General features: G+C 38.4%; 1 protein-coding gene across 1 annotated transcript in view; it reads left to right on the forward strand.

The window, feature by feature from the left end:
* UNC13C (unc-13 homolog C) overlaps positions 1-27,587 on the forward strand; it is a 620,990-nt gene that overhangs the window by 214,217 nt on the left and 379,186 nt on the right. Inside the window, exons 4-7 of the mRNA XM_032174369.2 lie at positions 8,622-8,700; positions 10,013-10,018; positions 11,200-11,271; positions 23,296-23,515. Of these exons, the coding sequence (XP_032030260.1) occupies positions 8,622-8,700; positions 10,013-10,018; positions 11,200-11,271; positions 23,296-23,515 (377 nt within the window). The remainder of the gene's footprint in view (positions 1-8,621; positions 8,701-10,012; positions 10,019-11,199; positions 11,272-23,295; positions 23,516-27,587) is intronic.

Raw genomic sequence — 27,587 nt, forward strand, 5'->3', positions numbered from 1 at the left:
GCTGTAAATCCATCTGGTCCTGGACTTTTATTGATTTGTAGTGTCACAGGATCCTTGGAGTGTCACTTTGCTAGCTGGAAACCTCTGTTGCCACCAGTAACTTCTGCTTGAGTATTGCTTATGACCACTTACCTTGTTCCATCCACTTGCCCCAGCCAACTGTGCTTGGCTTACGCCACTGGCCCAGATCCTACACCAGCCAAGGACAAGCCAGGTGCGGAGTGGCAAGGGGTGTGTTGGAGAGCAAGCCTGGGGTCCAGCCACTGGCCGCTGAGGCAGGGCAGGCAGCTCCAGGCACCAGCACACATGTCAGCTCTGTGAGAAGCTGCAGCTGGACCAGATGTACTCCATGTGGCTTGTGCTGTAGGCACCTGTGTCTGGACAGAGGGATCATGGTGGTGCCTGGATGCTTGGAGACATCAGAAACTGTAGAACTCCTTAAAGTGTGTCAGACCCCTGGCTCAGGGAGTCCCTAGGTCTGGGATCCTAGAGGGCAGCAGCTCTTCTCGTTCTCATTACCCACAGCATGGCAAGCAGGGAAGGGTGGGGGGCATGTTTCAGCCCTGTTTATGTTACAACTCTTTTAGTCCCACCATTCGGTGGGTCCTGAGTTCTTATCCTTTGTCCAGGAAGAATGAGGCACACAAACAGCTGGAGGGTGAGCAGAAAGGAGCTTCATGGAGTGAGAGAATAGTTTTCAGGAGACCCAAAGTGGGTAGCTCCTTTCTTCAGGCAGATCATTCTTATTTCTGTTTAAGGCTGGCTGAGTTCAGGGTTTTTATGGGCTCAGAAGGGAGGAAGTGTGTGCTGATTGGTCCGTGGATGGCCAAGTACGGGCCTGGAAAAAGCACTATAAGTTCTTACTCCTGGCTGTGGACTCCACCCGGAACTGGCAGCCCAGTCCCCAGGCTTCAAGCCATCCCTCGCTCGAAGGTGGGGTTTCACCACAGACCCACCCCTTTCCACCCTGGAGCCTGCCTGCTGCCATCAACTTACCATTCATGGCACCCAGGCTGCTTGTGCCAAGGGGCACCTGCCAGCCCATGCTGAGCCACCTTCAGCACCCCCTCCCTCCCTCCCTGAGCTCTTTGGGGCCTAAATCTTCAGAGGGAGACCGAGCGGGCAGGGGGGCTGGTGTGTCAGGACTTCCCTGAGTGCACACACACCAGCTGAGTCACGACAGCATTCCAGGCTTGGCTTCAGCTTTGTTCCAAAAGTGGCCCAGAGTGAGAATTTTCCAGGCACCAGGAGTGGGTAGAGGCCAGGGAGTGAGATCAGGCACTTCCAAACCTGTGGGGACAAGGGGGCTTCCCGGGCCCCCAAGAGCTCAGGGATGCTCAGGTCCAGCGCCACAGCTAGGTGAGTACAGCTGTGCCCAGACCACCACTGGTAATGTGCTGGGTCAGTCTTGAAGCCGGTATAGTACTGGGTCTTGCCCAAGGCCTGTCAACCACTGACTGGCTACCACCTATGTTCACTTAAGGCCCTGATGCTCCACAATAAGCAGGTGGTATGGCCAGCCAGGCTTGTGTCCTTTCCTTCAGGATAGTGAGTTCCCTCTCATCGCTGGTGGGTCCAGAGATGCCATCCAGGAGCTGGGGGCTGAAGTCAGAAACTTTAGGAATCTACCTTGTGCTCTATTCTCCTGCAGCTGAGCTGGTACCTCAACCATGCGACAAAGTCCTACTCACTTTCCATCTCCTTTCCATAAGAAGACGTATCTCTCCCCATGGTCACCACTGCCCCAGGCCCATAGTGAGTACTGCCTGGCTACAGTCAACGTTCATTCAAGGCCCAAGGGCTCTTTCGTCAGCTTGTGGTGAATGCTGCCAAGCCTGGAGTTCTTTTTTCAAAGCAATGTGCTCCCATCTGGTCCAGGGAAGGTCCAGAAATGCTGTCCAAAAGCCAAGGCATGGAATCAGGGACCCCAAGGACTCTGGGTGCTGTTCCCCACTGTGGCCAAGCTGGTACCTAAGCTACAGGACAAAATCTCTTTCACCCTTTTCTCTCCCTTTCTCAAGCAGAATGGGTCTCTCCCCAGTGCCATCACAGCTGGGAATGTGCTTGGTTACACCAAAGCCAGCATGTCTCTGAGTCTCACCCAAGGCCCATGGCAAGTACTACCTGGCTACAGCTCCTGATTATTCAGGGACCTAGGGTATTTTAGTCAGCAGGTAATGAATCCTGCCAGGACTGGATTCTTCCCTTCAAGGCAGCAGGTTCCCTTCTGGCCTAGGGTATGCCTAGAACTGTTGTCTAAGAGCCATGGCCTGGAATGGGAGTCTCAGAACTCTGATTCCTTATTCTACTGTGGCTGTGCTGGGTTCCAAGTTGCAAGACAAAGTCCTCTTACTCTTCCCTCTCCTCTCCTCTCCTCAAGCAGAGGGAAAGTGTCTATCTCAGACCTGTGAGCTGTGCTGCCTGGGGTTGGGGAAATGGGTGGTACAAACTCTCCCTGAGCCACTCTAGATGGTGTATCTCTAGGTCATTTGCCCAAATCTACTGGCTCTAAGCATAGCACAGCACCAGGATTTTCAGTCCTTGTACCTGGACTGCCTTTCAAGTTTATTTAGGACCCTAGAGCACTGTAGCCTTTAGTGGTGAGGCTTGCCAGAACTCAGGATCCAACTGCTGGGATGTGCTAGTCCCCACTTGCTAGGGCTGGTGTAAATGCTCCTTCTGTGGGCATTGGCTGAGTTCTGCCTGTTGTTGCTTTCTGCTGTGACAGGACAGCATTGAGTTCCAATGTTCCAATGCAAAGTCCCACAATTACTGCACTCTCCCTCCCTCAAGCACTCAGATTCTCTTTCCATGCCATGTGGTCACTGCCAAGGGATCGGTGAGGGGTGGCATCAGGAATTATACGCTGTCATTCCGATTCTCTCCCGTGCCTCTTTTAGTGATGTGAAGTTAAAACCAAGTATTATGATTGCTCACCTGCTTTTTGGTTCTTATGAAGGTGTTTTCTTTGTGGATGTTTGTTCAATTTGGTGTTCCTGTGGAGAAGATGATTGCTAGAGGCTTCTATTCAGCCATGTTGCTCTACTTCCTTGAAAGCTGACAGTCTTTTTATTTTTGATCACCTTACCATTTGTTTATTATTATTTTTAAATGATCGGGATAATTGTACATATTTATCATGTACAGCATTATATTTTGAAGTGTATTTACATTGTGAAATGGCAAAATCCAGCTGATTAACATATGTGTTACCTCACATAGTTATATTTATGGGGTGAGTACACTTAACATCCACTCTGTTAGCATTTTTCCAGAATACAGTATATTGTTAATGAGCTATATTCACCCTATTTACAATAGATCTCTTAAACTTACTCCTCCCGTGTAACTAATTTTCTGTATCTTTTGGCCAATATCTCCCTAACCTCCCCTTCCATGCCATCCACTTCTTGTAGCTACCACTCTATTCCCTAGTTCTGAGATCAACATTTTTAGGTTGCACATGTCATCAAGATCATGTGGTATTTGTGTTTCTATGGATGGCTTATTTCACTTAACATAATGTCCTTCAGGTTCATCCATTGTCACAAATGGCAGGTTTTTTTTTTTTTAAGACTGACTAGTATTCTATTGTGTAGAATTTTCTTTATCCATTAATCCACTGATAGACAGTTAGGTTGATTTCATACCCTGGCTATATTGTGAATAATGTAGCAATAAATATAGGATTGAACATATTTTTTCAACATATTGATTCCGTTTTATTTGAATATACACCTGTTGGTAGGAGTAATGAATTCTATGGTAGTTGTGTTTTTTACTTATTTGAGGAATCTACACCTTGTTTTCCACAATGGCTGTATTAATCTACATTCCCAACAACAGTATGCAAAGGTCCCTTTTTCTCCATAGCATCACCAACACTTCTTTTATTATTTTCATGATAACCCTTGTATCACTTGTGAGGTGATATTCCATTGTGGTTTAATTTTGCATTTCACTAATAATGAGTTGTATTGCGTATTTTTTTATATCTTGCTTGATAGTTTTCACGTGATATTTTCCTGGTGTCTTCTCAAATTTCTTTTGCAGTCCGTATACATTCAATATGTTATCAGTCACTTTTGCGTGAAAATAATAATTAATCTCTACTTAATCAGTAAAATCAGCTTTTATTTTCTTTATCTAAATATGAAGTGTTTTAAAATTACAGAACATATGTAATTTGTATACTCTATATTGCATTTATTTTATAACAAGACAATTACCTGAACCTGAGTCAAGGCACATAGCAATATACGGTACATCTCAGATTTTATTAAATTCAGTAAACTCATTTTAATATCATTATGGAAAGAACTGAGAAACAAAAGAAAACCACTGAAAATATTTAGACTATGTTGGCTAAGAGTGTATATTTTAATGGTCTCGCTACAAAAAAATAAGTGAGGTGGTAAGTATGTTAATTAACTTGATTTAATCAGCCCACATTGCATACCTACATCAAAACATCACGTTGTACCCCATAAATGTGTATAGTTATATGTTAATTAAAATAATATTAATAAAAACTTTGTAATAGAGCTGATATTGAATTTGAGCATGCTTGATTTAGACTTTAAAATAATATCCATTTTGTCAGTCTTATGTGACCATTGACTTTCCAACTATTTCCATCGATGCCTTCAGTTTTTCATCCTCGGTAATGCCTATAGTCTAATATGTCTTTTTTCCTAAGAAGAACACTTGAATAGTTGGACAGGGGTCATTTGAGGAAGACTGAGGCTATTTTGTACAATGAAACAGGGTTGTGGTTTGAAGATAATACTTTCCTGAAATACATTGAAAAAATATCCAAATGATGGCAACGTCCCTGGATCAACTGGTACACGTGTCTTATTTCTTCTTAGTAAAATACTTATTGATTATTAAGAACATTAAGTTTGAGGTAAAATGATCCTTCAGTCGAAATCAATCTCTGCAATATATTAGTTTCATTAAATACAAAATAATATTAATTGTAGACCTCAGTTCATATGAGTTTGAGAGATATACGATATCCCAATCAGATAAGCAGTGGAGCACGGTAAGTCATAAACTGTGGGCTCAAACCTTGGCACTGCCATTTCAGATCTAAATAATGACCTTGGATATGATTTTGAAGGATTCTATGTCTTCATTTTCTTATTTATAAAGTGAGAGAAATAATTGTACCTATACCTCATATGATTTTAAAAAAATAAAATGAGTTAAGTAAAGTGCTTAGAATAATAAGCACTCTGTAAATGTTGGGTACAAATATTAGCATTATATCTGTCACCTAATAAGCACCAAAAAAATTAGTTATCCTTAGTGAGTTTTCTGTGTACAGTCAATGACATCTTAAAACAATCAACTATACCAAAAAGGGCTGAAATGAAACAGCTTCTTTTCTTATCAGAACTTACCTTTAGAGTTACTTGTCTGCCATGGTCTGTTCTGATAACTTTGTCTGACTACCTCTTCATCAAGTCTAGACAGTTTCTCCTGGATTTTATCTATTGTGCATGAACTTAACATCTTGCCTAGAAAGTAAATGATTTATTTATATATGACTATTTCCACTATTTACTAGTTTTTGTTACTTAATCTCTCCAAGATCGCTCCTGGTAAGAAGCCTCCCAATAAATATTATAAAAATAGTTTGCATTTATGTAGACCTTATCCATATTTATCAAGTACTTCTCTGTTCATGAGGTGAGGTCAGCAAGGTAGACTTTTTTCAAAGTCATGGTTTATGATAAAATTTTATATTATTACTTGATGGATAGGCTTATCAAAGTTTCTTATAGTAATGATGAAAACATAAAAGTACAAGGAAACATAACCTGAGAAGTCTATGTTTTGAGGCCCTCTGTGAAGGCTGAGAAAGTGTTTTTATTGTCTTGCAATTTTCCAAATTATAAAATGTAAGTTCAGTGAAATTCAGTGGCAAACTCAAAAGAGGCAGAGATGAATTATGGATACATGTCTGCTCACTTGGGCTTGTTATTCTGCAATGTTCATATTTGTCCTAGGTCCTTGGATATCTCTGCTCTGATGAGACAAGCATGGGAGTGAAGTGTCAGGCCCAATAAGGCACATGCTTATAACCGATTCCCAAATTTGTCGGTAAATAAGTTTGATTCAAGATTCTGGGTGTACTTTGAAAATCTGAATTAAGTTCCACGGAAAGGAAACCATAGAAGAAATAATGATTACTGATAAAAGAAAATACACAACTCATTTATATAACACTTTGCAGCTTATAAATCACTTTCTCAAGCATCATCTGCATTGCATGTGTTTCTTTACATAGCTATGAAAGTTGCATTATTTAGAAGTCAAAACATTTCAAAATACTTGAAGGTTTATAGTTAACATGATTAATAGGTAGTGTAGTGGGAAAATATTTATTCATGCATGTTTTAGTTCATTATTGATACTTTTCACAGAGGAGAGAAAGTAGAAACTACTTGGAATGACAGTCTAATATTGGAGCACATGAAACTGGAAGAATCCTTCTAGATACCCATTCACTTAGCCTTTTTCCATGTATTTGATGTTTTGAATGTGGAAGGGTCAAGTATGAATTGGCAGGGGGTGGGAAGGAATAAAGAAAGATGACAGGAGGGAAGCAAGAAGTTACTGATGGAGTAGGGCTGTGTATTCTGAAGGTGGGGCTTAAGAAAAAATGTTTATCATTCTTTTCCCTTTTCTACTCCGCAGTTTCTTGACATTCAAAAGAGTATGTCACCAATGATTCTTTCTTGTGATATACATTCTCAAACTTTGACTCACTGTGACTAGCACAGCCCTTAACCTAGAGAGTGCTAATTGTCATTGTTCTGGGCAATGAGGGAAATCATATTAGCTATTTTATCATAGAATTCGTGGAGAAAGGGGTCTTTTAAATGTCACCTTTCTGCCTGAACGCATTCTCTTCAGTTCTTTTCTTCTCTCTTTTCTTTCATCTTTATTGACCTCTGCGTCACACATATTCTATTTCTTTATGATCAAAATTAAGGGGGACAATTAGTTGAAGTGCATGACTCTGAAAATAATTTGCTCATCCTTGACGTCTTTCTTACACATTTGCAATGGTTTTAATATTTCACACTCACTGCATTTGATCCTCACATCCAAACATATGTTATGGCATTATTACTATGCATTTATTAATCCATTTTATCTTTATTACTACTTTGTTTTCATTTCTATTGACATGAATTTTATGACACATTTAGTGATTTGTTAGTAGTACCATGTTAGTAGTAGTGGATACCTGAAGAAGTGTTGGAGTTAGGATCATGAAGACTAAGAAAAATCCAATAAGACTAAGTTTCCTTATATTAAGCTAAGCAGCAAGAACATAGACGCCGTCTCTCTGCTGACGGAAAACTGGACTATAAAATGCTATTAATCTGTCATTAGCCTTTGTGGACTGTTGCAATGACAGAGACGCCTAGCTATCACGGAGTGGCATGAACTGTGCTGTTCATGGTGAATAAGCTGACCATGGGCAAAAGGTCAGCAAGGGGTTTTGTAGTTCAAGTGAGCATAAGGAGAAGCTATCATCAGTAATATTAGCATCTTGTTGGTTATATTAAATGACTGGATTTAATGCAATAAAAAGTCAAATTCAGTGTATGAAACTCATTCTAGACAAACAAATATTAATACCTCTTAGAAAATTATTTTGATTGCAAAATAATACATGCTTATTTAAAAATTGAACATTACCAAGTTTATAACAGGGAGTTTTCTCTTTCTCTCACCCGTTCTCACTCCACAGAGGTAACTACAGTTATCAATTTCATGATTATTTTTCTAGATATTTTCTGTGCATTCATAAACATATATATATATATATATATAGGAGTATACTAAACTTACTAATACGCAAACTTGCTTGTTCACTAAACATCTTATGAGCATTTTTTATGTATGCACACATATATTTACCTGTTTCACTTTAATTATTCTTCCCATTGATTCATTTAATCGATATGCTATTGATGAACATGTAAATAACCTAGCTTTTATTGCTATTATTTAAAGATGCAATAAACATCCTTCTACAACTACTTATTTTAATTCTGTGCATTTACCTGTAGGATGAATTCAGATAAGTGGAACTTGTGGTATAAGGGTAATTACCAATATCTTAAATATGTCCATGACTCCTTGAGACATTACTCTGGAGTTTAATTTGTGAAGCAGAAGCACACAATAACCGGTATTTCTATAATGAAGGTAATTTATTTAGCACCACAGCCAGACCAAACTTGCACCAAAAATGGTTTGCTTCCGTTTCCTCCTGGAGGTAAGAATTTCACAGATCTTACATTTTGATTATTTTCTCTGTGATACTAACAGAAAACAGTGTGTCCATCCAGGCCATGTGTATCTTAAATTTTCAACTATCCAAGAAGATGAGTGGTCAGCAAGTGTGGTAGCTACAGTCTTTTCCTCACTCAGCAAAGTCCTAGAGGCTTGTATCTTTGCAGCTTTGTGAATTATTTGAAAACTATGGTATCCACGTCATCTTTTTCACAGACTTTATACCATGAACAGTGGATGTTTTTCTTACAAGAAGTCATTTTACCCATTGCAATTATTGGTTTTATTTTCTCTTTCAGGGCTGGAGGTGGACTTTATGGTATTGACAGCATGCCGGATCTTCGCAGAAAAAAAACTTTGCCCATTGTCCGAGATGTGGTAAGTTACAACTGTTTAATTCTCTTTGATTGCATGTGTGGTTTTTTCCTTACCAAAACGTAATGTCCTTCTCATTCATTGTGTAGCCTGTAAATATTTCATGTAATAAAAGTATATGAGGCCAGATGCTACCTGCTGTTATATTTATTATTACTTCTTTAAAATCTATTAGATGGAGGAGATAACTCAAACCTTTTGATAGCTTTTGATATAAGTGGAAATTACAATTAAGTTAATATGACCCTATAATTGGAGCCAAAAGAAATCACACAGCATGCCAAGCAAATGAATAGGCTTTGATGTGTTTAGTGTTATGAATGACCAGAAGTTTAATTCACAGTGCTTGAGGCTTTATTTAAACTTCTTCACCTTATCACAGTGGACCTGAATACTTTAAAAAGTGAGTAGATAACATTAATCAACTCTTTATTTTATTATATTAAAGTCAATTCTAGCTAAATTAATAAGCTCTTCTATTTAAAGAAAATCATGGTTCACTTTGGGAGGCTGAGGTGGGCGGATCACGAGATCAGGAGATCAAGACCATCCTGGCTAACATGGTGAAACCCTGTCTCTACTAAAAATACAAAAAATTAACTGGAGTGGTTGCGGGCACCTGTAGTCCCAGCTACTCGGGAGGCTGAGGCAGGAGAATGGCATGAACCCGGGAGGCGGAGCTTGCAGTGAGCCGAGATTGCGCCACTGCACTCCAGCCTGGGCAACAGAGCGAGACTCCGTCTCAAAAATAAAAATAAAAACAATAAAAAAGAAAAGAAAACCATGGTTTTCAAGTTATTAACATCATTATTACTTCTGATCATGACTGAATAAATCTGTTTCCTATATTGAAATATGCTGTGGCCACCTTGATAAATGCAAAAAATTGACGATGGCCTGCATTAGATTGTAAAAAAAAATCATGAAAAAGTGTCTCTTCCATCATCCAAAATATCTTCACATTTTATAGGCATATTTTTAATATTATATGTGATATGAAAAATATATTTTCCCCCATAAAAAGTAAATTTTCCTTCAGCAACAATGTATATAACTTTTTACATCGGTAATTTTTAATTTTGCTAAGAAAGCCTTCATCTGAAGGCCACCACTTTAGTTTTAAAATATGATCCTCACTGAAAAGGTCTTATACTGGAAAGTATAACATGTCAGTACATTTAGTTCAGATTTCTGTCGCCACTATGTGGAAGTAATGGTAAAGTGTTAGGCTAATTTAACATTGTTGTACTCTTTTCCTACCTTTCATGCATCTAATTATTTACACTTTGTTTCCTCTCACTTCTGGAATCTTCAGGCCATGGTAAGTGCTTTTCTATTTATTTAATTAATATTTTGCAGTCTTCTCAAACATACACCGCACTTACTCATGGGGTAAAAGAGGGCAAGATGGAGAAATGAAAAGACAGACATACAAGAATAAGAAGTTTGTTCTGCAAGAATTTAACATCTGGTTCAATTCTGAAAGAGAAAATTATGTATGCAACAGGTGCAAACACAGACCAAGATAGGATACAAATGTAGTTGTAGGGAATATATTTTTCAAAGATGAAAGATTTTTTTGGGTAAACTCTTGGAGGTAAGTCTTCAAGGTAAATGTGGAGCTGAGTGGGGAGTGACATTCTTACTCAGGTGTATGCTGAATTTTATTTGAGTTAATGACTTTGTAACGCTGAGGAGATATGTATATGACCAGATGGGTCTTGGGTGATCAAGAATGCATTATTCCACAATGACATCCCTTTGCTCCTAATGGGATAACAGTTTTAATATTCCCATATGGAGCTTCTGATTTCCAACGTTCTCTATAGCACTGCTGAGTTTCTTGTATTTCATATGTTTTGGGTAGGAGTAGGTAGTGGTGGTTATGGTTCTGTTTTATGTAGTGAGGAAACTAAAGGGACTTGACTCTTATTTAATATCACCCAAGTTACCAGCATCAAGTGAAGAAAATGAATCTGGATATAACAATTATCAGTAAATTGAATGGGCACTTAGAAAAAATATCTTGAATAGATATGGAAGAATATTCTAGGGAACTATGAACAACTCAGGAACCATCTAATACTAATTATGATTCAGGGCTATCACCAAAGTCAGGCTGGCTCTCTACCAAAGGTTATGTATTCTGAATGAATATATCACAACCACCTTGGGGAATAAGAAAGTTTGAGAAGCCTCTTGCTAGCCTGAGGTGGTTGAGGGGGCTGGTCATCTTAAGGCTGGTCATCTTGCCTTTCTGGCCTCAGTTTCAGCATCCATAAAATGTAGGCATTGGGTTTGATGAGTTGCGGGACCTTTCCAGTTTTAATATTGTATGAGTCCATATTCTGGGTGAATCGGCTGATTACCAAAATGGCAGGTCCTTACTAACTAAAATATGAACAGTGATGGCCGATATTCTTGCATTTTCACCCTCTGCTGAGCAGTATATGCATGTCAACCTCCCTATGTATTAATAAGTCATAATTCTGCTTGTTTTAGACCCTGGCTGCCCGGAAATCTGGACTCTCCCTGGCTATGGTGATTAGGACATCCCTAAATAATGAGGAACTGGTAAGTGCAGTGTCCATTACTAACTGGATTTTGCTCATAATCACAAGCGGGAAACCGTTCTGGTTGAGCTGCTCATCTGTGATGTTTAGTCCAATGTTCTGGAAGTAACTGAGAGCGTGAGGAAAGCCTGACTCCAAACAAACTTCCTCAGGGACTCAGCCAATCATTTTCTTCTCCTTAAATACATATAAACCTTCCTATCTTTACAAATGCTGTTCAGTTCTAACATAGCTTCCCTGTTATTCTCCCTGTGGAAGGAAAAGTCCTACTGATTTTTTACATAGTTTAAGTTTTGCCTTTTTTACGAGGTTTTCCCCAAACATCTTCCCTCCAGCTGAATGATTAATTTCCTCCTTAGGACTTTTATAGGTTTTTTTGAGACGGAATCTCACTCTGTTGCAGGCTGCATTGCAGTGGCACAATCTCAGCTCACTGCAACCTCCACCTCCTGGGTTCAAGCAATTCTCCTGCCTCAGCCTCCCTAGTAGCTGGGACTACAGGTGCTTGCCACCATGCCCAGCTAATTTTTGTATTTTTAGTAGAGATAGGGTTTCACCGTGTTGGCCAGGATGGTCTCCATCTCTTGACCTCATGATCTGCTTGCCTTGGCCTCCCAAAGTGCGGGGATTACAGGCATGAGCCACCACACCTGGTAGCATTTATTCATGACCTCCATAGGGTCATATGATTATGAGTGAAGTCGGCTTGGTATGAGTCCCATCTGTGCCACTTAATTAGAATTATTATATCCCACAAGTTATGTTACTTCTTCAAGCCTGAGTTCTCTCATCTACAAAGTGAGGTGACAAGGAAACTGAGAGGATTAGGAAGTAGATACATGCTTAACATTCAGCATAGCTCAGGTTATAACAAACAATACATACGAGCTTCTGTTTTATTATTTTTATTACAATTATTTTGATTATTTTGCATACACTTTTTCTTTTAAACTCTGATATCCTTGAGGGTGGCACTATAACTTGTTTGTTGTTCTTGTTAAGTGATTCTACCACTATGGCTTAGCACACTGTCTGGCGTGAGGTGGATGTTTGTAAATTCTGATTGAGTCAAAGAACCATGCTGATTAGAAGATACAAATAGGCTGTAATTATTTAGGTCAGGGATTCTTAAATCTGGCTCACTGGAACACTTGAGGGAGCTTTAAAACATACAGTACTGGGGTCTCATTCTCAGCCACTCTGATTTAATTGGCTTCAGGTGTAGTTTGGGTAAAAGGGATTTTTTAAAAAAATTCTTGTGTTTTGTGCCTGGCATGTTCTGTTCTGGTAAATGTGTCTTGCACATTCTGCTGGGGATTTACTTGAGACAGTATCTGTGTCCCTCCCTATGCCTGGAGACTAATATATCCTACCTCCCCAATTTTGGCAACTTTGTCATTCTTGTAGAATAAAAATTCTGCCAGAAATATTATGTTATGCATTTTAACTTTCTATAACTTAACATTTAAACACCATTTTTTATGTCTGTATTTCTCATTCCCTTCCTTCTTCTTCCTGTCATTGTCATCTTTCATCCGAATGTCAATCTTTCCTGGGTTTTTCCATCAGCAAGCCCCCCTACCCAGTACATATCAGTAAAACAAAACATATTCGTTTGACTATCTGGAGGCTACAAGTTGATACATTTTCTATTGTGTCACAGGAGAAAAAATGTAATTGCATTCTCAGAGTATTATTCTTTCTTTCTCTCTCTCTCTCTTTTTATTTATTTATTTTTTGCAGACAGAGTCTGGCTCTGTCATCCAAGTGGGATAGGTAGTTGAGGCTAAAGGCATATGCCACCACGCTCAGCTAATATTTTCATTTTTTTTTAGAGACAGGGTCTCGCTCTGTTGCCCAGGCTTGTCTCAAACTCCTGGGCTCAAGCAATTCTTCCACCTCAGCCTCCCAAAGTGCTGGGATTACAGGTGTGAGCCACCATGGCCCCCACCTCCTTATTCTTATCTGTTAGATTTATGACGCCATGTAATATTTTGAGTATAGTTTGGGCACAAGACAAAGCAGACATCCTCTGGTGTAGGAAAAACTGCATATTGCTTGCTGAATCTCAAAGCATCTAGTCTTTTTTTGAGTAAATAATAAAGGCTGAAGAATTTTATTGATAAATTCCTACACTGTTCCTTTCCTGTGTTTTAAAACATGGTATTTGATTTGAACTATGAATACTAAGTCCTTTGATGAGCTGACAGGAAAGCATGGAAATTAGTGGAATGCTACTGTATTTTCTGAGTCCTGGATAGGGAACGTATCCTCACTTTAAGGTTAGCTATTGATCTGCTTTTCAACAACTTAAAAATATCACCTTTACTCCTTTAGTTTCAGAAGGCCTCAGTAAAAAACTCTGTGTTGGTGTTGAATGGATGAACAGAATCCATCAGTTACCTCTCAGATTCATAAAGCCCATTTTCCTGGGACTCATGCCTCAAAAAGTAAATGAACTATGACTTCTGAACAACAAGCATGTTAAATGTCACTCTTGACGAGCTGTTGCATTCAGTCATTACACACGCAACTAACATAAATCCTGGGGCAAGTAATTTGCACTCCTTGGTGCTGAAAATCTTCCTAGGCACGCTTGATATAAAAGCATAAAATATTTGCTTTTATGTGAAGGGAAATGGCTTGGTGACGTGGAAAATATCAAATGGTACCATTTCTATTTTAATTAAAGAAATGTACAGTTTGAAGCTCAGTCATCTCTTCCGAGGAAAGAACAGGCACTAATGCCTGATGCAGGATGACAGTGGGTCACGTAGCACTGCCTCCTCCACTAACGCTCTGCTGGCCATGGGTGAAGCATCGCCAGTGCCCCCATCCATCACCAACTCCACCTTACCCATGAGGCGCTATTAGGACTGATCGAGAATCTCAGCTTAATAAGCTGTTAAGGATTATGATTTCTGAAAATTTCCATCTAGCTTAGTAACATAGGAAGGACCAACCAATCTAGTATCTAAATACCATAGCAGTAGTCTTCCTGGCACTCCACTATCCATCTCTGTGCTAGTTTCACAGACTGATAATTTCTTAGGTGTGAACCTGACAGTGGGGCAATCAAAGTATATCCATTCGGTAATTCAATACATGCTCATTGACTACCTGCTCTGTGTCAGGTGTTGTTTCAGACTGGAAATAAAGTAGTGAAGAACTCAGCCAAAAATCTCTACTTTCATGAGGCTTACCGTACAGTGGGAGGGGGACTGAGATCTTAATTTTGTATCCATTGTTGCTACAAGTGACATGGAAGCTTCTAGTAGGCAAGAGCATTTAAACCAAGATAGTCTCAGATGAGGTTTATGGGAAACCAGGTAGAGGGGGAATGAAAATGACTAAGCATAAGAGGGATCCTAAAGCCCTGTTGGTTCTGTCTGGGTTGATGGGCATGTTAAGGCTGGCAGGCTTCTAGGAAGTGTCCATTCTCAGTAAGGGGAAGTTTGTCTAGGATTCAGACTTTGTGAAAGGGACTGGCAAGAACTAGATGAGGAGGTATTCAGGAGATCAAACCTGAGCCCTATTTCTAGCATGACACTAGACAGATAACATGGAAGGAGAAAACTGCTCAGAACACCTCTCTGAGACTTCAACTTCAACCAGAGCTGTAGGCTTACAGTACACCCAGGTCCTTCAGACCCCTGCTCAGGAACAGAAACCCTTTCAGGCCACCTGGATAAGTTTGCAAGTGAAAGGGGCCTGAAGTAGAATCTCAACTCCACCTCTCACTAGCTTTGACTAATTGTTTCTTCTCAATATTCTTCACCTTCCTGAGACAACTTTGCTTCATCAATAAAATGAAAGTAATAATAGTTACCTCACAGTTTGTGAGAATTAAAAGAAATAGCTTATGTAGAAAGCCCTTTGTTTAGTCAAACCCTTCCCATTCCCCCTTTTCTCTTTATACAGTGGCCGGCATGGCAGGTGGCCATCAGCGCAGTAGAGCAGGAACTTGTGATGGGGGCTGCAGAATACATGCTGAGTCTAATGCCTCCCTGCCCTCTTTGCACCTGAGGGGAATTTTCCTTTCCAGGAAGTACTGACATGGAAGCCAGCAATAATGACGCCAAAGTAAAGATTATCTCTTGTCTGCAAGTGTTGCTATTGGTTCTGTTATTCTTCATAAGCACGGACTTTGACATGAGATCCCTGTTGGTCCAGTTCCACAATTTACCTGCTGCTGTGCCTAGGGCAAGTTACGGAAATTTTCATGTCCTTGATTTTCTTATATGTTTACTAATTAGATCATGTTTTTGCATCTACTTTGCATCATAAGGTAAAAATGACTATGTTTTTCTGTGTTCTTGAACAATTTCGGCATCATTATTAAACTAGCTTAATAAGATAAGTGGGGAAGATTTCCTCTTTTCCCTTCTCTGGGATGGTTTCTATAAAATAAGTTCTGTATCTTGAAGAACTGGCAAAACTTGTCCTCCAAAACCACCTGCATATGGTACTTATTTTGAGAGTAATTTTTTGACGATTGAATCAACTTATTTAATATAGAGATTATGTACCCTAAGCATTCATTCTTGAGTTAGTCTAGACAATTTATATTTTTTCAGCAAATTGTCTTGTTTTTCTAAATTTTTGAATTTAATACCATCAAATTGTTTATATAATTATATCATGGTTTATATAAAAATGTGTGCCATTTTATCCTATTATTATTTATTTGTATTTTCTCTCTCTTTTGTAAAATCAAAACTGCAGGAAATTTATCTGGCTTTGCTCTGTTGACTCCATCTTATCTTCTTGTTTTCTGTTTCATTTATTTATGCTCTTGTCATTTTTAGATTTTTTTATCTTTGTGTTTACCCTGAAACTACTTTTCTGAGTTATAGGGTTGAACATACAGTTATTGATTTTAGTGGTTCTTATTAACTATTGCATACACACAAAGTAATATTTACAATGTAAGTGAAGAAAATAAATAATAATAATAACTAACCATGTATCTATTTTTGATGCATAAGTACATACTAAAAGTTAGTTAATTTTGTGATTAACAATTTTTCACCACACAATTTCCCATGGTTCCCTGACTGACTTTGCTTGGTTACATAAAAGGACAGTTACATGGGATCTATTTATAGGAATGGTCAACCCCTCCTCACCTTAGTTTTATAAAATCCTAAACATTCTTCTCTCTTTTTTCCTTCAACTTTTATTTTAAGTTCTGGGATACATGTGCAGGATGTGCTTGTTACACAGGTAAATGTGTGCCACGGTGGTTTGCTGCCCAGATCAACCCATCACCTTGGTATTAAGCCCAGCATCTGTTAGCTATTCTTCCTGATGCTCTCCCCCCTCCCACCCCCACCCCGACAGGTCCCATTGTGTGTTATTCCCCGCCGCACGTCCATGCGTTCTCATCCTTCAGCTCCCACTAATAAGTGAGAACATATGGGGCTTGGTTTTCTGTTCCTGCATTAGTTTGCTGAGGATGATGGTTTCCAGCTCTATCCATGTCCCTACAAAGGACATGATCTAATTCGTTTTTATGGCTGTATAGTATTTCATGGTGTATATGTAGCATATTTTCTTTATCCAGTCTATCACTGATGGACATTTGGGTTGATTCCATGTCTTTGCTATTGTGAACAGTGCTGCAATGAACATATGCATGCATGTATCTTTACAACAGAATGATTTATATTCCTTTGGGTATATACCCAGTAATGGGATTGCTGGGTCAAGTGGTATTTCTGCCTCTAGATCTTTGAGGAATCTGTCTTCTACAATGATTGAACTAATTTAATTCCCACCAACAGTGTAAAAGCATTCCTTTTTTTCTGCAACCATGCCAGCATCTGTTGTTTTCGACTTTTTAATAATCACCATTCTGACTGCCATGAGAAAGCATCTAATTGTGATTTTGATTTGCATTTCTCTAATGGTCAGTGATGTTGAGCTTCTTTTCATGTTTTTTTGACTGCATGAATGACTTCTTTTGAGAAATTTATGTTCAAGTCCTTTGCCCACTTTTTAATGAGACCGTTTATTTTTTTTTTCTTGTAAATTTGTTTAAGTTCCATATAGATCTTGGATATTAGACTTTTGTCAGACAGATAGATTGCAAAAATTTTCTCCCATTCTGTAGGTTGCCTGTTCACTCTTATTTTAGTTTCTTTTGCTGCACAGAAGCTATTTAGTTAAATTATATCCCATTTGTCAACTTCTGCTTTTGTTGCAATTGCTTTTGGCGTTTTCGTCATGAAATCTTTGCCCATCACTGTGTCCTGAATGGTACTGCCTAGATTTTCTTCTAGAGTGTTTATAGTTTTGGGGTTTTATATTTAAGTCTTTAATCTATCTTGAGTTAATTTTTGTATATGATGTAAGCAAGTGGTCCAGTTTCAGTTTTCTGCATATGGCTAGCCAGTTCTCTAGCACCATTTATTAAATAGGGAATCCTTTCCTCATTGCCTGTTTTTGTCAGGTTTTGTCAGATGGTTGAAGGTGCATAGTCTTGTTTCTTATTTCTCTATTCCATTTCATTAGTCTATGTGTCTGTTCTTATACCAGTACCATGCTGTTTTGGCTACCGTAGCCTCGTAGTATAGTTTGAAGGTGGGTAGGGTGATGCCTACAACTTTGTTATTTGTCTGGCTCTTCAGGCTCTTTTTGGTTCCATACAAATTTTTTAAAAGTTTCTTCTAATTCTGTAGAAAATGTTCATGGTAGTTTAATGGGAGTAGCATTGAATCTACAAATTACTTCGGGCAGTATGGCCATTTTCACAATATTGATTCTTCCTATCCATGAGCATGGAATGTTTTTTGATTTGTTTGCTTCCTCTCTCATTTCCTTGAGCAGTAGTCTGTAGTTCTCCTTGAAGAGGTCTTTCACTTCTTTTGTTAGTTGTATCACTAGGTATTTTATTCTTTTTGTAGCAATTGTGAATGGGAGTTTGTTCACAATTTGGCTCTCTGCCTACCTGTTGTTTGCGTATAGAGACGCTACTCATTTTTGCACGTTGATTTGGTATCCTCAGACTTTGCTGAAATTGCTTATAAGCTTACTCTTTTGGACTGAGACATGGAATTTTCTAGATATAGGATTATGTCCTCTGCAAAAGTAATTTGACTTCCTCTCTTCCTATGTGAATACACTTTATTTCTTTTCTTGCCCAATTGCCCTGGCCAGAACTTCCAATACTATGTTGAATAGGAGTGGTAACAGAGGGCATCCTTGTCTTATGCTGGTTTTAGACTCATAAGAATGCAGTCTCCACCCCAAGTAGTAAATCTTAGACTTCCCACAATAAATGGCTAAAGTTTCCCCCAGTGTAGAAATCCATATTATTTTTAGTTTCATATATTTATCAAATTAATTATCTCATACCACCCACATCACTTGTATACATTTTTATTGAAAGCTTGAATTGGGAAAAAAGAACATTTATAGTGCATAAAATCTATCATATTTTGTTTTCAGATTATGTTCTGTGTCATAACAAAGGGCTTATGCTATATTGTGCTCTCCTTGAATTAAGGAATCATCTACGTTAGCGTTGTTCTGCCCTCTTTATTTGGACTCACCCCATAAGTTTCTCAGGACAATGCTAATTTATATCTGTTATAGAGCAATAGAAGTGAAAGAAAACTACTTACATTCTCACATAGATAGGATATAACTTTTAGTCTTTGTTTGTACTTTCTGCTACAAAAAAGTCACCTAAATAATTTTAGCTCCTACAGTCAATCAATTTTATAGGGTGATTACTTAGATGAGCAAATCAGCACTGAAATTATGTCTGTTTTTATAGTCAGGATTTTATCCTAGCATTGCTCTATCTTCGTGTTTATAACAAATTTCAAAAAGATCATATTGTACCTAATGTTTGGTCTGCAAAAAAATCTGATGTTTTGTCCAGAAAAAATAACACTTATACTTCACTGAAGAGTAGATGTATTTTTTTTTCTGGAAAGTATACATCAAGTATATGGAAAATGCCTCAAAACAAGAAGCATTTTTTTTTCTTAAAAGTATCAAAATGTGATATTTGGGGGGTATAGGAAAGGTGAGGCTTACATAATCTCACAAGGAGGATTATTTCCTCCACGGGATAAGGAGGAAAATAGAACTTCGTAGGTTAGTCACCGGTTAAAACAGAAAGGAAAAAGGAGAGAAACGACGTGGCAAGTGGAGGCAGACAAGCTTTGTTCCTGTTATAATTATTAACATTTGGCAGATTAGAATATTGATGGTCTGAAAACACTAGCCATTGCTCTTGGCAGGAAGCCTGATTCCTTTAAATGTCAGGCTCTTTTTAGTTTCTTCAGGTAGTGACGAATAGAAAAGGCAATTCATTTCCTTCCAGTGTCCTAATTGTTCCCAAAGTGATATATTAGTGCAACTTACTTTAAATATATTGTATGGAGAAGAAAGTCCTAACAAAATATTTCTCTAGGGTGTGAGCATCCTCCCCAGTGTAGTCTATATGTTGTACTTGCCTGCAAAGGCTTATCCGCATGTGAAAACGTTCCTTACTCATTTCTACAGGTTAACGAGATGTCTATACACAGCAGAAAAAACGGCCTTCTTTTTTGGAGTCACTTAAGCACTGTGAAAATAATGTTGTTTTTTTTTTTTCTAATTGCAAGAGTATTGCATCCTGTCTATACATAAAAAAGAATACGGGAAGGATATGTATCAAATAATGCCTAACTTTAAAAAGCTACATTGAATATTTTTATTATTTATATTAGTGCCTTTCTGTTTTATAAATTATTTTTACAATGAACATGCACTTTATTATAATCTTAAGATACATACTTTTTTGGAAATATATTTTTGTTGTAGAAGATTTGAAAAGCTGTAGAAGATTTGTAAAGTTTAGAAACATTTAAAATAGATTAGCAGCTGATGAGAACACATGGACACCTAGAGGGGAACAACACACACTGTGGCCTGTCAGAGGGTGGGGGTGGGAGGAGGGAGAGCAGCAGGGAGAAGAGCTAATGGATGCTGGGCTTAATACCTGGGTGGTGGGATGATCCGTGCAACAAACCACCATGGCACATGTTTACTTATGTAACCTGCACATCCTGCACATGTACCCCTGTACTTAAAATAAAATTTGGAAATTTGAGAAGTTAAATAGATTAGCAGCAAGTCACTCGTTTTGCCAAATCCTGCTGCCCTTGGGTCCTAATTCTATTAATTAGGTTTTTGCTTGTTCTAGGGATCTCCATATGTCTGATTCCAAGTTGTTTACCTAGGCGAGAGACCCTCTCCTGATAACATACTCAGTTCCATCCTCCTCCTTCGGCTCTTATTTATAGCGGATTATTAATCTGTCTGCCCTTAGTGTTACTTTTCTTTTTAATGGCTTTTCATCCTTCAATCTGATTCCTAATGGTAAACTATAGACTTTCATTTGCTTCCATCAATGGCAAATTTTGGGGTTTCCCCTTGTTTTCCACTGCCATGCTTTTATTTAGTGCTTCTTGCTCTTTTCACCTTATTCCACACAAAAACCCACACTTTTTCCTTCTTATAGTCTTCTTTCATCTTGCCTGATTTTGCTGCTGAGAAAACATCTTTCTCCAAGATGCATTATCCCCCTGAAATACAAGAATTCTCTATTATGAGATTATTTTTATATGCTTTTCCTACGTAATAATTTCATGTTCCTAAACTATCAACTCAGCATATACTTTGCTGAAAAAAGAATGTTTTCGTATGGCATTTATTTCAGAGTAATTTTCAGCTTTGATAAATACAGGCCCATACCCCCGAAAGTCAAGAATGAAAAGGACTCATCATTTCCCTAAAATGATGAGCCCTTATTAAAGGGGATAGGTACCCTCTAGTAGGTGGTCTAATGTTTTAATGTTTTTCTCTAACTTTAATAGCTTTTAAGTATTGGGATTTGTTTCAGTGCCCCATTCAATTGCTTTTCAATGGGCTGTCTAGTAAATGTTTCATGTTTCTTACTTTTGGAAATTAGCTTTACTCTCCCTGTACATGAAATGAATCATGGCTCCTTAGCCAAACCAAACAAAACATTTTAATGAAATCTGCTCAGCTGTTTATTCAGAGCTTTTACTTGTTTTCCTCCAGTGTGTTTAATTTTTTAGCAGGGTTACTTGTTTTTATTACTCCTACTATAACCTACAGACTTAGAGTACTGACTATTTATCACTTGACTTCAGTAAAAGGAAAGTGGACATAGGGAATTAGATCATATATGTTAATCATTTACTTAATCTTGAAATATGTGAATAAGTTCATGTTCAAAAACAACCTTATTCCCAACTCTACTTTCTAAATTTATGTAAGGTATATTACTTACTTTTCTTCCGTTCATTAGCAGATTCTGTTTTATTCCCACTCGGTATTCCATGTAATTAGAATATTTTATTACTCTGTTTTTATTATTTTATTGCCATTAAAACAAACGAGTTGCCTGACGCAATTGCAAGTATATAAATTAGTTCCCTTCCTAATTTTTCTTCTAGACCACAAATGCTACATTACGCACCCAAACACACACACACACAGCCCCTCAGCCCAATTAGAACAGGAGACTCTGTCTGTGGGTAGCTAATGAAAAATCTGTTAGGCCAAGGATTATTTCATTTATTTTAATGATAGTGAAGATACTCACTGTGCTAGATATTAAAGAGGAGGCAAAGGTGAATAATACATGCTTCTAATTCTCAAAGAACTCTTAACAGTTCTTTATAAGACATCTTTATTATGAAATGAAGCCAGGAGATTTACTTGCTTCAGACGCTCTTTATTGAAAAGTGATGGATCCAGTTGTTCTATCTGAATAAACCGTAATATCAGGATCTTCCACTTGAGTGATGCCAGAATTTGACCATACTGCTGCTCTGTAGACTCACTTGAAGTATAAAGAGCTCTGGATTGACCAGCCCCTTATCTAATAGCAAGGATGGATCTAGCCATTCAAAATTAGAAACATTTTTACTGAGGCTTCATTCCCTGGCAGGGGACCTCCTAGTACCATTACCAAACATATTCTGAGAAAACACAGAGTGAGAGGAATGTAGTAATAAAGGGAAATATGCTGTTACCATACTGTGGAATTGAAAGTTAGTCATTTCAACACTGTGGGAAAATATTCTGAAATGAGATTTAAGGATAATTAATGCAAAATATAAGTGCTTCCCTTCTAGTATGACTTATCGGCTAGGCTCCTACGGGGTTTATGTAAATATCCATTTATTATGCATCAGGCAGTTGTGTGAAATTATCTGTAAATGTAACCTCTAAGAGTGCTGGTCTTTCTGTCAGGAAGTCACCTGCTTTGTGGGATATGAGAAGCATAGAAAAGGACTCATTTAACCAATTCTCTTTTCTATTGGCCTGTGTTTATTGTTGTTGTTGGTGTTTTTTTTTTTTTAATCCAGCATCAATACTAATACTAAGTGCTTATTTGGTGTTTTGAAGCCTGTAGACTACTTCTGTTATCATTATATAATTTGATCTTCAAAGTAATACCATTTTAAGCAGAGCGGAGGAGAGAGTGAGTCTTAGAGCCCTTACATTTCTCCGTAGATTACAAGATTCATAAGTGGCAGAACGTTTATTCGTTAAAAGAAATGTACCTCTACTATGTTCCAGGGACTGTGATAAGCTGTTCTGGCACGAAGAAGAAAAACACAGAAGACAGTTCTGCTTATAGAGGCCCCTTTTAAATATCATGTGGTTGGGCCTAGGAGAACTCAGATCTCCTACCTACTTGTTCAATAGATGTTTTTCACCTCACTAATGTCTTATCATTAGAGAGTCCTTCCATGTGCTATTAGAAATTATTTCCTTTTAAAATATAGATCACTGAATTGGGCCCTAAAACATTGAGAGAAGAATAGGTTAGCAGAGTTATTATGCTTACGGTCATGACTTGAATCAGTGATCCAGGGGCTCTCTCAAAATACCGTTTTCAGAGAAAAGTGATAAAAGGGTTTGTTTTATTTTGAAAGAATTCAAATCCACTGACTTCGCAGCGCACTGGTAACTTCTCTCGTGTTCACAGAAAATGCACGTCTTCAAGAAGACCCTGCAAGCGCTCATCTACCCTATGTCTTCTACCACCCCACACAATTTTGAGGTCTGGACGGCTACCACACCCACCTACTGTTACGAGTGTGAAGGGCTCCTGTGGGGCATTGCAAGGCAAGGCATGAAGTGTCTGGAGTGTGGAGTGAAATGCCACGAAAAGTGTCAGGACCTGCTAAACGCTGACTGCTTGCAGAGTGAGTACTTGGTTTGGCTGAAAAAGTGGTACGCAGAGCCTGCCTTATTCCATCTGTTTCATGTTAGATCGCTTCAACTCTTGCTGGTTGTCAAGAAATCCTACCCGCTCCCCTCCCACCACTTACACAAAGATACACATACTGTCCATCAAATCACAGCTGCTGATGCATTCTTACAGTGTGGAGCTAGGCGCTATTAGAATCCTCAGGGTGAGTACCTGGAGTGAAATTGCACTCTCATCCAGCATAAACCTTCAAAGTGACTTCCAATCTTTTTTTTTTTTTTAATACGGAGTCTCGCTCTGTCGCCCAGGCTGGAGTGCAGTGGCGCGATCTCGACTCACTGCAAGCTCCGCCTCCCGGGTTCACACCATTCTCCTGCCTCAGCCTCTCCGAGTAGCTGGGACTACAGGCGCCCGCCACCACGCCCGGCTAATTTTTTGTATTTTTTTAGTAGAGACGGGGTTTCACCGTGGTCTCGATCTCCTGACCTCGTGATCCGCCCGCCTCGGCCTCCCAAAGTGTTGGGATTACAGGCGTGAGCCACTGCACCCGGCCCCTATTTTCTCACTCATGCATCATAATAGCTCCATGAGGTAAGCGGGAATATGTAAAATCAGGTTCCCCAAACAGGGCTCAAGATATGCTTCTGCATTTGCAGCAACTGGAATTCTTTTTTCGAGCCTATCTGGTGCCTGTCCGGCGGGATCTATGTCCTTCTGCAGTTCCTGCACAGGCCTTGGAAATGGGGTGTCTTGGGTTTGAATGTCAACAACAAATGTAACTTACCAGATCTGTGACTTTGAGAAAATATTTTAACTTCTTGAGGCTTTATATTTCTCCACTCTATGGGCAGGGATAACAAAATTTACCTTAGAGGGTTATTGGAAAGGCTAAATGTAATAGTCTCTGCTAAGAGCCTGGCACATGGTAGATGCTCAATAAATATTAATGACCTTTCCATCCTTTCACACTCTTGAATGAGTATGTGCCACTTTTGGTTTTTATGACAAGTTACCTTAAATTTTTCATTTCCAAAAAAAATCCTTTATTTGCTACTTTAGGTCTAGAAATGCTAATGCATCACATTCTAAAATACACATAATTGACTTTTCACTACTATATTTATTGGGTAGTGTCACTTAAAAATTGCCAAAAAATTATATTTCAACACGATGTTCATTTGCAAATCATATTTTTTCACATCTAAATATTGTCCCCTCTATTGATTGTTTATATGGATGTAGTGAATGTAAGATATGTGGATTGCTTGACACTGAAGGGAGAAGAGGAAAATGTCAAAGATTAAATCAGAAATGCTGTCACAGCTGACTTGTTGTAGTTACGATCACATACATTCTTAGGTTTGCTTTATCTGGTTAGTATTCTCCATATAAGATCAGATCAGACTGAGGCTGTGTTAATGGCAAGAAGTGCATTTTTTAAGCAAAAGAAGTGGTATTCTTTATTTGAAAAATAAAAAATATAGTTAAGAATAATTATTTTAAAGGAAGGGGGATTGACTTGATATTACTCATTTCATTTACATGCAAAAGCTCATAATCCGATGAAAATTCAGCCCGATTGTTTAAAAAGTGAATAGTGTAGAGGTATCTTAAGAAATAAGCATATTAGAGCAATGACATTTAAGAAAGTAGAAAACACACTGTCATCTAAAAACAAATGTCTTAAATTCCTTAGAGAAAAAAACGACGCTGCTCATACCTAAGAAATCAATTCATTCTTCTAGTCTTTCAGAAAGGACAGATGCTACCCATTCATTAAACTTTAGAAACATATTCAGAATCTATTTCCATTTCCTAAAACAACATTTAGTATTTTATATTTGTTAAATAAATTATGCAATCCAAAATTTTCATTGACATTATTCATTAAAATGCACATGTAAATTGGAAGAATCAAAAGTAGTGCAGAACAATGAAGGTAGGTATGCACGCCCCAGGGAGGGTTTTTATAAATCCATTTTTACTTTTTCCCTAAAATTGACACTCTCATATTGATCAGAAAGAGGTCCTACAAGTATGTGTACTTAACTTCATAACATTCCATGATAACTATCAATAAAATTTGGAATTCTCCCTACAGAATCAGTGACATTACCTTAAGAAATTTCTCTTATTCATTGTTTTAAGCCAAAAAATGGCAATGGTAACACTATATATGAGATAATTTCATGAATGCCAAAACTGAAGAAAAGGAAAGAATAAAAAGTTAAGAAAATCAGAGTTAGAAGGTATAGCTAATTCAGCCCCCTCTAAATGTAAGAGAGTTCTATGATTTTCTTTATAAAATGGCCATTCAATCTTGTAACATTTCCAGGGAAACTTTAAACCCTTGGTAGGCAGTTTAACTCATGATTTTAAAATGCTAGTTCGTAAATTAAAATTTAAGCCAAGGTGTCTTTCCTTGTAATTTCTACCCATTAAGCTATATCTTACTTCTGGCGAAAATATTTAATGAGTTCTATTAAATATGACAGTTTTTCGTGTACTTAAAGGTAATTATCTAGTTTTCTATAGGTTTCTAGTACTCTTTTTATTTTGCTAATTCTTTTCTGAATAATTACAGTCTATCAACACACACATGCTAAAAGAAATTAATGTGGTCTGACCAATGACCCATGCAGAAGAGAGAGTATGTAAAGTCACTTCAAACTGGTTTAAGTTAGGTGTTTCCTTACCATGAAGTCTTGGGTTTGTGACTTGTGCACCTTCAGTCAAGTGGAATTAGACCAGGTGATGGTGAAATCCCACTCATTGCTCCAGTGCTTCCGTGTGGCTTCAGAGATGCATGGAAATGTCCAGTCAATTCCCCAAAGAGCTTCATCTAACACTCTCTCTAGCTAATTGTACTTGATGGTAGTTCCTAGATTTTACCACCTTCTTGGCCCAAAACGCATAGTCACAGGGTGGTAAGAAGGAGACCAAATGGAAACAGGGAGAACAATGAGAAAAGAGACCTGATTTATACTCCTTCAATAAAATCAGTGGCAGCAGCCAGAGTTCACCTGCTTTTTCTTTAATTAGTTCATTTGCATCCCGTCACCTAAAAAAGACATTTTATTCTTTTTTGGAAAAAGCATTTGGTGGTGAAATAATTTAATTATAATAAATGGAGGAGCAGGCTGTGACCCTGAATTATGTTAACATAACCTGTAAGGAACTTGCTGTAGCACCTCGGTGGTAGTTTTAAACTAGAAAAAGGCCGTGTTGGCCGGGATGAGGGTTGTGTGCAGAGTGAGTCATATGTAAAAGAGACATCATATGTAAAATATTTTCCTTGATTATCTTTTCAGTGTAGAAAAGAGACAGCTACAGAGATTGGAAAAAAATGCAAATAATCATGGCACTTTCCTTACACATCTCCAAAGAAGGAATCCCAGAGTCTTACTGAATAAGCATTCTGCCTACTTTTAATTCCTAACTAGAAATTTCAAGCACCTGCACGAGGCCAGAAAATATTTCACCAAACCCTCAGCAAAGAAGCATTTTGTGAGATGTGTTCTTTAGTTCTATGTGCTTCCTAGTGACATTATGTTGAACTTATGTGTCCTAAGACAAGCAATTAATAAATTCGTAGCATTAATAAAATCTGGCTGACATACTCTTGTTTGCAAATTAGATATTGATTCTCCTTTCTTTGTTGCCCTGTTATCACATTTTGAAATCATATCTTAAGACAGTCAAATATCTGTATATATTGAGCATCTATTGTGGGTAGGAGCTTTATTCTGGGCTCTCAGAGCTGCAAAGAAAGTAAGTGGTATTTTTCCTGGACTCAACCTTCTTTTCTTTTTTTTTTTGAGACAGAGTCTCGCTCTGTCGCCCAGGCTGGAGTGCAGTGGCGCGATCTCGGCTCACTGCAAGCTCCGCCTCCTGGGTTCACGCCATTCTCCTGCCTCAGCCTCCCGCGTAGCTGGGACTACAGGCGCCCGCCACCACGCCCGGCTAATTTTTTGTATTTTTAGTAGAGACGGGGTTTCACCGTGTTAGCCAGGATGGTCTCGATCCCCTGACCTCGTGATCTGCCCACCTCGGCCTCCCAAAGTGCT

Source organism: Hylobates moloch, unplaced genomic scaffold, assembly GCF_009828535.3.
Source record: "Hylobates moloch isolate HMO894 unplaced genomic scaffold, HMol_V3 SCAFFOLD_14, whole genome shotgun sequence".
Classification (NCBI taxonomy): domain Eukaryota; kingdom Metazoa; phylum Chordata; class Mammalia; order Primates; family Hylobatidae; genus Hylobates; species Hylobates moloch.